Source organism: Oncorhynchus clarkii, chromosome 28 (assembly GCF_045791955.1).
Source record: "Oncorhynchus clarkii lewisi isolate Uvic-CL-2024 chromosome 28, UVic_Ocla_1.0, whole genome shotgun sequence".
Lineage (NCBI taxonomy): Eukaryota > Metazoa > Chordata > Actinopteri > Salmoniformes > Salmonidae > Oncorhynchus > Oncorhynchus clarkii.
Genome location: NC_092174.1, coordinates 48,151,898 through 48,162,235, shown reverse-complemented (window position 1 = coordinate 48,162,235; position 10,338 = coordinate 48,151,898). Strand labels below are relative to the sequence as shown.

The 10,338-nt window shown below is 44.4% G+C and overlaps 1 protein-coding gene across 1 annotated transcript; it reads left to right on the top strand.

Annotated features, from left to right (window-relative positions):
* The first annotated feature begins 9,098 nt into the window (after positions 1-9,098).
* Positions 9,099-9,932, top strand: LOC139386801 (uncharacterized). The gene has a single exon (XM_071132607.1). The coding sequence runs from the start codon at positions 9,099-9,101 to the stop codon at positions 9,930-9,932; it is 834 nt and encodes a 277-aa protein (XP_070988708.1).
* The last annotated feature ends 406 nt before the right edge of the window (positions 9,933-10,338 follow it).

The following is a 10,338-nucleotide window of genomic DNA, read 5'->3' as shown; positions in this document are numbered from 1 at the left end:
AAAAGAGGCTCAGAGAGAATGCCTGTTATAGAAGTAGCGGTCCTTGTACCTAGCATCGAGCATCGTGGTGACACAGAAAAGAGGCTCAGAGAGAATGCCTGTTATAGAAGTAGCGGTCCTTGTACCTATCATCGAGCATCGTGGTGACACAGAAAAGAGGCTCAGAGAGAATGCCTGTTATAGAAGTAGCGGTCCTTGTACCTAGCATCGAGCATGGTGGAGACACAGTAAAGAGAGAATGCCTGTTATAGAAGTAGCGGTCCTTGTACCTATCATCGAGCATGGTGGAGACACAGTAAAGAGAGAATGCCTGTTATAGAAGTAGCGGTCCTTGTACCTAGCATCGAGCATGGTGGTGACACAGTAAAGAGGCTCAGAGAGAATGCCTGTTATAGAAGTAGCGGTCCTTGTACCTAGCATCTAGCATGATGGAGACACAGTAAAGAGAGAATGCCTGTTATAGAAGTAGCGGTCCTTGTACCTAGCATCGAGCATGGTGGTGACACAGAAAAGAGGCTCAGAGAGAATGCCTGTTAAAGAAGTAGCGGTCCTTGTACCTAGCATCGAGCATGGTGGAGACACAGTAAAGAGAGAATGCCTGTTATAGAAGTAGCGGTCCTTGTACCTAGCATCGAGCATGGTGGAGACACAGTAAAGAGAGAATGCCTGTTATAGAAGTAGCGGTCCTTGTACCTAGCATCGAGCATGGTGGTGACACAGTAAAGAGGCTCAGAGAGAATGCCTGTTATAGAAGTAGCGGTCCTTGTACCTAGCATCTAGCATGATGGAGACACAGTAAAGAGAGAATGCCTGTTATAGAAGTAGCGGTCCTTGTACCTATCATCGAGCATCGTGGTGACACAGAAAAGAGGCTCAGAGAGAATGCCTGTTATAGAAGTAGCGGTCCTTGTACCTAGCATCGAGCATCGTGGTGACACAGAAAAGAGGCTCAGAGAGAATGCCTGTTATAGAAGTAGCGGTCCTTGTACCTATCATCGAGCATCGTGGTGACACAGAAAAGAGGCTCAGAGAGAATGCCTGTTATAGAAGTAGCGGTCCTTGTACCTAGCATCGAGCATCGTGGTGACACAGAAAAGAGGCTCAGAGAGAATGCCTGTTATAGAAGTAGCGGTCCTTGTACCTATCATCGAGCATCGTGGTGACACAGAAAAGAGGCTCAGAGAGAATGCCTGTTATAGAAGTAGCGGTCCTTGTACCTAGCATCGAGCATGGTGGAGACACAGTAAAGAGAGAATGCCTGTTATAGAAGTAGCGGTCCTTGTACCTATCATCGAGCATGGTGGAGACACAGTAAAGAGAGAATGCCTGTTATAGAAGTAGCGGTCCTTGTACCTAGCATCGAGCATGGTGGTGACACAGAAAAGAGGCTCAGAGAGAATGCCTGTTAAAGAAGTAGAGGTCCTTGTACCTAGCATCGAGCATGGTGGCGACACAGTAAAGAGGCTCAGAGAGAATGCCTGTTATAGAAGTAGCGGTCCTTGTACCTAGCATCGAGCATGGTGGTGACACAGAAAAGAGGCTCAGAGAGAATGCCTGTTAAAGAAGTAGAGGTCCTTGTACCTAGCATCGAGCATGGTGGTGACACAGAAAAGAGGCTCAGAGAGAATGCCTGTTAAAGAAGTAGAGGTCCTTGTACCTAGCATCGAGCATGGTGGCGACACAGTAAAGAGGCTCAGAGAGAATGCCACCGAATCACTTGTTCACAGCCTGCAGTACTTTTGTAAGTGTGTCGGCAGTTTTGTTGAGCAGGTGTATCAATGCCATGACAGAGGGTATCATGTCTGCTGCAGACACAGTTGATGAGCTTATTTCTGCAGTCAGTTGTTCGAATGGCATTAGGAGTGTTCATGTTTCCAAGTTTCGAACATGTTCTCAAATGCCATTGAAATGGCAGTAGCGGTATGAGAACATGCGGTATGAGCATGCAATACGGCTTTCTTCAGTACGAAATCCTCAACGACCCACTGTGCTGTCAGACTCAGCATGCTCATTGGGCTGACATCGCTGGTCCAGATGTCAGTCGTGAAGCTAATAGCAGTGACGCCCATAGCAAGTAGCATAATGAATTCCATTATCTTGTCGTTAATGGATGTGGCCTTTGAGTTGTCTCGCTGAAATGTTCTTACTCTTTCAAATGACTGCTCGACATGAACTTGTTTAGTTGTTGGAAGTGTGTGCTTAGTATTTTTCTGGTTTTGTTCTGTGTAACGCTGTATTTCTTGTGGCGTCATTACGTCATCTACTTACGTTATATAGGTACACACGTCATCTACTTACGTTATATAGGTACACACGTCATCTACCTACGTTATATAGGTACACACGTCAGCTTTGACATCGGTTCTGCACATCAGGTGTTAAACTAGACATCAGGCAGATGCCGGTGTTGGCATTTTTAGCTAATATCTGCCGATTCCGATATGCTCACCGAAATATCTTGTATCGCTAATAATTTTGTGAATCATGGGTGACTCCATCATTTGTAACAAGTTTCAGTAAATTCTTGGTGAAGATGTAAAAAATTATTTGGAGCATTTTTCCACATATTCCATCCATTTTGCTGTATTTTGATAATGAAGTCTATGTAAACTTCAGACTTCAACTGTAATTCAGTTTTTTCTGTTTGTAGTGTTGTGAGGTATTGTTTGTTTTTGACTGCCTACCTGTGTTTGACCATTGCCTGCCTGGGACCACGATTCCTGCCTTCTGCGATGGCTAAATAACATCTGCCCCGCTCTGCGCGTGAATCTACACCTTTTTCTCCCTGAGTATTCATTACAGTCTGATCAGGAAAGTGGGTATTTTTAGTTGTCTGCTGTTGACAACCATGTTAATGTAAGCCAGTACATCAGTACAATTTGAATGTTTAAATCATTCAGGGACAGAATGTAACTTAGAGGGAAGGACTAGAGTAGTTGCAGTGTCTCAAAGTCAATGAAACAGAGTGGACGCCTAGACATCTACTGATTAAGTGGAGCTTTTGTCCCTTAATGTTTTTAATACGTGGACATTAGTCAATGTCAGATCAGTCAGCCTGATGGGTTGTGGTGTCTGTGGTCAGGTCAGTCAGCCTAACAGTAACAGGTTGTGGTGTCTGTGGTCAGGTCAGTCAGCCTGATGGGTTGTGGTGTCTGTGGTCAGATCAGTCAGCCTGATGGGTTGTGGTGTCTGTGGTCAGGTCAGTCAGCCTAACAGTAACAGGTTGTGGTGTCTGTGGTCAGATCAGTCAGCCTGATGGGTTGTGGTGTCTGTGGTCAGATCAGTCAGCCTGATGGGTTGTGGTGTCTGTGGTCAGATCAGTCAGCCTGATGGGTTGTGGTGTCTGTGGCCAGATCAGTCAGCCTGATGGGTTGTGGTGTCTGTGGTCAGATCAGTCAGCCTGATGGGTTGTGGTGTCTGTGGTCAGGTCAGCCAGCCTAACAGTAAGAGGTTGTGGTGTCTGTGGTCAGATCAGTCAGCCTGATGGGTTGTGGTGTCTGTGGTCAGGTCAGTCAGCCCAACAGTAACAGGTTGTGGTGTCTGTGGTCAGGTCAGTCAGCCTGATGGGTTGTGGTGTCTGTGGTCAGGTCAGTCAGCCTGATGGGTTGTGGTGTCTGTGGTCAGGTCAGTCAGCCTAACAGTAACAGGTTGTGGTGTCTGTGGTCAGGTCAGTCAGCCTAACAGTAACAGGTTGTGGTGTCTGTGGTCAGGTCAGTCAGCCTAACAGTAACAGGTTGTGGTGTCTGTGGTCAGGTCAGTCAGCCTGATGTGTTGTGGTGTCTGTGGTCATGTCAGTCAGCCTGATGGGTTGTGGTGTCTGTGGTCAGGTCAGTCAGCCTAACAGTAAGAGGTTGTGGTGTCTGTGGTCAGCTCAGTCAGCCTGATGGGTTGTGGTGTCTGTGGTCAGGTCAGTCAGCCTGATGGGTTGTGGTGTCTGTGGTCAGGTCAGTCAGCCTAACAGTAACAGGTTGTGGTGTCTGTGGTCATATCAGTCAGCCTGATGGGTTGTGGTGTCTGTGGTCAGATCAGTCAGCCTGATGGGTTGTGGTGTCTGTGGCCAGATCAGTCAGCCTGATGGGTTGTGGTGTCTGTGGTCAGATCAGTCAGCCTGATGGGTTGTGGTGTCTGTGGTCAGGTCAGTCAGCCTGATGGGTTGTGGTGTCTGTGGTCAGATCAGTCAGCCTGATGGGTTGTGGTGTCTGTGGTCAGGTCAGTCAGCCTAACAGTAATAGGTTGTGGTGTCTGTGGTCAAATCAGTCAGCCTGATGGGTTGTGGTGTCTGTGGTCAGATCAGTCAGCCTGATGGGTTGTGGTGTCTGTGGCCAGATCAGTCAGCCTGATGGGTTGTGGTGTCTGTGGTCAGATCAGTCAGCCTGATGGGTTGTGGTGTCTGTGGTCAGGTCAGTCAGCCTGATGGGTTGTGGTGTCTGTGGTCAGATCAGTCAGCCTGATGGGTTGTGGTGTCTGTGGTCAGGTCAGCCAGCCTAACAGTAAGAGGTTGTGGTGTCTGTGGTCAGATCAGTCAGCCTGATGGGTTGTGGTGTCTGTGGTCAGGTCAGTCAGCCCAACAGTAACAGGTTGTGGTGTCTGTGGTCAGGTCAGTCAGCCTGATGGGTTATGGTGTCTGTGGTCAGGTCAGTCAGCCTGATGGGTTGTGGTGTCTGTGGTCAGGTCAGTCAGCCTAACAGTAACAGGTTGTGGTGTCTGTGGTCAGGTCAGTCAGCCTAACAGTAACAGGTTGTGGTGTCTGTGGTCAGGTCAGTCAGCCTGATGTGTTGTGGTGTCTGTGGTCATGTCAGTCAGCCTGATGGGTTGTGGTGTCTGTGGTCAGGTCTGTCAGCCTAACAGTAAGAGGTTGTGGTGTCTGTGGTCAGGTCAGTCAGCCTGATGGGTTGTGGTGTCTGTGGTCAGGTCAGTCAGCCTGATGGGTTGTGGTGTCTGTGGTCAGGTCAGTCAGCCTGATGGGTTGTGGTGTCTGTGGTCAGGTCAGTCAGCCTGATGGGTTGTGGTGTCTGTGGTCAGGTCAGTCAGCCTGATGGGTTGTGGTGTCTGTGGTCAGGTCAGTCAGCCTGATGGGTTGTGGTGTCTGTGGTCAGGTCAGTCAGCCTGATGGGTTGTGGTGTCTGTGGTCAGGTAGGTCAGCCTAACAGTAACAGGTTGTGGTGTCTGTGGTCAGGTCAGTCAGCCTGATGGGTTGTGGTGTCTGTGGTCAGGTCAGTCAGCCTAACAGTAACAGGTTGTGGTGTCTGTGGTCAGGTCAGTCAGCCTGATGGGTTGTGGTGTCTGTGGTCAGGTCAGTCAGCCTAACAGTAACAGGTTGTGGTGTCTGTGGTCAGGTCAGTCAGCCCAACAGTAACAGGTTGTGGTGTCTGTGGTCAGGTCAGTCAGCCTAACAGTAACAGGTTGTGGTGTCTGTGGTCAGGTCAGTCAGCCCAACAGTAACAGGTTGTGGTGTCTGTGGTCAGGTCAGTCAGCCCAACAGTAACAGGTTGTGGTGTCTGTGGTCAGGTCAGTCAGCCCAACAGTAACAGGTTGTGGTGTCTGTGGTCAGATCAGTCAGCCTAACAGTAACAGGTTGTGGTGTCTGTGGTCAGGTCAGTCAGCCTGATGGGTTGTGGTGTCTGTGGTCAGGTCAGTCAGCCCAACAGTAACAGGTTGTGGTGTCTGTGGTCAGGTCAGTCAGCCCAACAGTAACAGGTTGTGGTGTCTGTGGTCAGATCAGTCAGCCCAACAGTAACAGGTTGTGGTGTCTGTGGTCAGGTCAGTCAGCCTAACAGTAACAGGTTGTGGGAAGGGAACAGATCTACAGTATCATTGTTCCAATACAAAGGAAAGCGTTATATATAATATATAACCTATACTACCACAGATACTATATACTACCACAGATTCTATATACTACCACAGATACTATATACTACCACAGAAAATATATACTACCACAGATACTATTCACTACCACAGATACTATTCACTACCACAGATACTATATACTACCACAGATACTATTCACTACCACAGAAACTATATACTACCACATATACTATTCACTACCACAGATACTATATACTACCACAGATACTATATACTATCACAGATACTATATACTATCACAGATACTATTCACTACCACAGAAACTATATACTACCACAGATACTATTCACTACCACAGAAACTATATACTACCACAGAAACTATTCACTACCACAGATACTATTCACTACCACAGATACTATTCACTACCACAGATACTATATACTATCACAGATACTATTCACTACCACAGAAACTATATACTACCACAGATACTATTCACTACCACAGATACTATATACAATCACAGATACTATATACTACCACAGATACTATACACTACCACAGATACTATTCACTACCACAGATACTATATACTACCACTAACACAGACACTATACACTACCACAGATACTATATACTAACACTACCACAGACACTATACACTACCACAGATACTATATACTACCACAGATACTATATACTACCACTACCACAGACACTATACACTACCACAGATAATATATACTACCACAGATTCTATATACTACAACAGATACTATATTCTACCACAGATACTATATACTACCACATACTACACTACCACAGATACTATACACTACCACATACTACACTACCACAGATACTATATACTAACACTACCACAGGCACTATACACTACCACAGATACTATATACTACCACAGATTCTATATACTACCACAGATACTATATACTACCACAGATACTATATACTACCACTACCACAGACACTATACACTACCACATATACTACATACTAACACTACCACAGACACTATACACGACCACAGATACTATATACTACCACAGATTCTATATACTACCACAGATACTGTATTCTACCACAGATACTATATACTACCACATACTACACTACCACAGATACTATACACTACCACATACTACACTACCACAGATACTATATACTACCACAGATACTATTCACTACCACAGATACTATATACTACCACAGATACTATTCACTACCACAGAAACGATATACTACCACAGATACTATTCACTGCCACAGAAACTATATACTATCACAGATACTATTCACTACCGCAGAAACTATATACTACCACAGATAATATTCACTACCACAGATACTATATACTACCACAGATACTATATACTACCACAGATACTATATACTACCACAGAAACTATATACTACCACCGATGCTATTCACTACCACAGATACTATATACTACCACAGATACTATACACTACCACATATACTATTCACTACCACAGATACTATATACTACCACTAACACAGACACTATACACTACCACAGATACTATATGCTAACACTACCACAGACACTATACACTACCACAGATACTATATACTACCACAGATTCTATATACTACCACAGATACTATACACTAACACAGATATTATACACTTCCACAGATACTATACACTACCACAGACACTGTACACTACCACATATACTATATACTACCACAGATACTATAAACTACCACATATACTATACACTACCACAGACACTGTACACTACCACATATACTACATACTACTACTACCACAGATACTATATACTACCACAGATATTATACACTAACACAGATATTATACACTACCACAGATACTATACACTACCACATATACTATATACTACCACAGATACTATATACTACCACAGATACTATACACCACCACTACCACAGATACTATACACTACCACAGATACTATACACTACCACAGGTATTATACACTACCACAGATACTATACACCACCACTACCACAGATACTATATACTACCACAGATACTATACACTACCACAGGTATTATACACTACCACAGATACTATACACCACCACTACCACAGATACTATACACTACCACAGATACTATACACCACCACAGGTATTATACACTACCACAGATACTATACACCACAACTACCACAGACACTATACACTACCACTACCACAGATACTATACACTACCACAGGTATTATACACTACCACAGATACTATACACTACCACTACCACAGATACTATATACTACCACAGATACTATACGACTCCTATTTTTATTAACCAAAACCCAGCTACAATCTAGGTCACAGAAGATTTGTGCTGACGCATTTACTGACCAAGGAGGGCTTATGTTGATGCATTTACTGACCAAGGAGGGCTTATGTTTGTACCATTTACTGACCAAGGAGGGCTTATGTTGATGCATTTACTGACCAAGGAGGGCTTATGTTGATGCATTTACTGAGCAAGGAGGGCTTATGTTTGTACCATTTACTGAGCAAGGAGGGCTTATGTTTGTACCATTTACTGAGCAAGGAGGGCTTATGTTTGTACCATTTACTGAGCAAGGAGGGCTTATGTTTGTACCATTTACTGAGCAAGGAGGGCTTATGTTTGTACCATTTACTGACCAAGGAGGGCTTATGTTTGTACCATTTACTGAGCAAGGAGGGCTTATGTTGATGCATTTACTGAGCAAGGAGGGCTTATGTTTGTACCATTTACTGAGCAAGGAGGGGTTAACCTTTGTACCATTTACTGTGCAAGAAGGGCTTAAGTATTTGGCTTTAATTAAGAAAATAGAAACATTGTGTCACTTGAAACGATCTGTGTCAAAGAGATGGTGTGGCCTAATTAACGGTCATTCTAGACCTGAGCTTAGTGTTACACTGGAGAGGAACTGCTGCCCGCCCAGCTGGAGCTGCCCTGGTGCTGCCTGCCTCTCTGCTCTCTCTCTCATAGACTTTAACACAAGGGGATTGTGTCAAGTGCTTATGTCCAGGGTGGATATAACAATGGATGGAACGTTCTAGATCCTGAGGAATATTCATGTTTTGGATTTCTGAAAATGATTTGTCGATCTATTTGAACCCATGGGAGAGACCTGCAGTAGAGAAACCTGAAACCAGGAGTAGAGAACAGAGAGGATTTATAGGTTATTATCCCACACTAGGGGATTCTAGTTTTATGTGTGATATTTGAGTCTGTTAAAAGCTATAACCGCATGGCTGAGAAAAAAGAGAACGTCTCCAAGTTTGAGATGTTGAAACTTCTGGAGAAGTGCAGGAAAGAGAGAGACGATGCGGTGCACAGGGAGAGTATTATGAGGGAGAAGCTGAGACAGTACGAGTCCAGGATGAGGTCAACGGAGTTGCTGAAACAGAAATTCAAGACCATGACTTCGGAAAACAAGGAGCTGCGCAAGCATGTCAAGACTCTCCGCCAAGAGATAGGCCTGGAGGCGAGCCCCAAGTTCAACGGCAAAACCACCAAGGACATCATCTCTGACATGCACGAGAAGGAGCGCCAGTGCAGTTTCCTGGTGGAGAAAACAGGTAGACTCAGTTTGACCATTGATGATCTGACAGCAGAGCTGGCAAATGCTGTCACGTCCAAAACTCTTCTGGAATATCAGGTGCAGTCGTTACAGCAGAACCTGAAGGACATGACGAATAATCAACGCCGTTTGTTGAAACTCTGGGAGGATAAGAGATCTCAAAGAGAGCAGCTCACTCTCCCTGCGATAGGCCTGCCCCAGAGGCCTGGAGAGAAATCTGTCTCTCACAAGGGAGTACAAACAGAGATGTCCATCGATTCAGCCCAGAAACTCCCACACAGCGCGTTTGAGACCAAACCTTCTCCTTCACCACGATCACGACACCACAAGACAAGGTCTTCTATAGATAAACAACAGGGATTAACAACATTGGGAAATGGTCATCAGCTGGGGAACGGCAACCATCATACACTGGGAAATGGCCTCCAGTTGGGAAATGGGAATCATCAACGTGAAAAGGAGGATTTATTTCACTATGAAACCAATGAACACATACTGTAAGGCTTTATAACATACTGTAAGGATTTATAACACATACTATAAGGCTTTATAACACATACTGTAAAGCTTTATAACATACTGTAAGGATTTGTAACACATACTATAAGGCTTTATAACATATACTGTAAGGCTTTATAACATACTGTGAGACTTTATAACACATACTGTAAGGCTTTATAACACATACTGTAAGGCTTTATAACACATACTGTAAGGCTTTATAACACATACTATAAGGCTTTATAAAATACTGTGAGGCTTTATAATACATACTGTAAGGCTTTATAACATACTGTGAGGCTTTATAACATCTGTAAGGCTTGATAACACACTGTAAGGCTTTATAACACACTGTAAGGCTTTATAACACATACTGTAAGGCTTTATAACACATACTGTAAGGCTT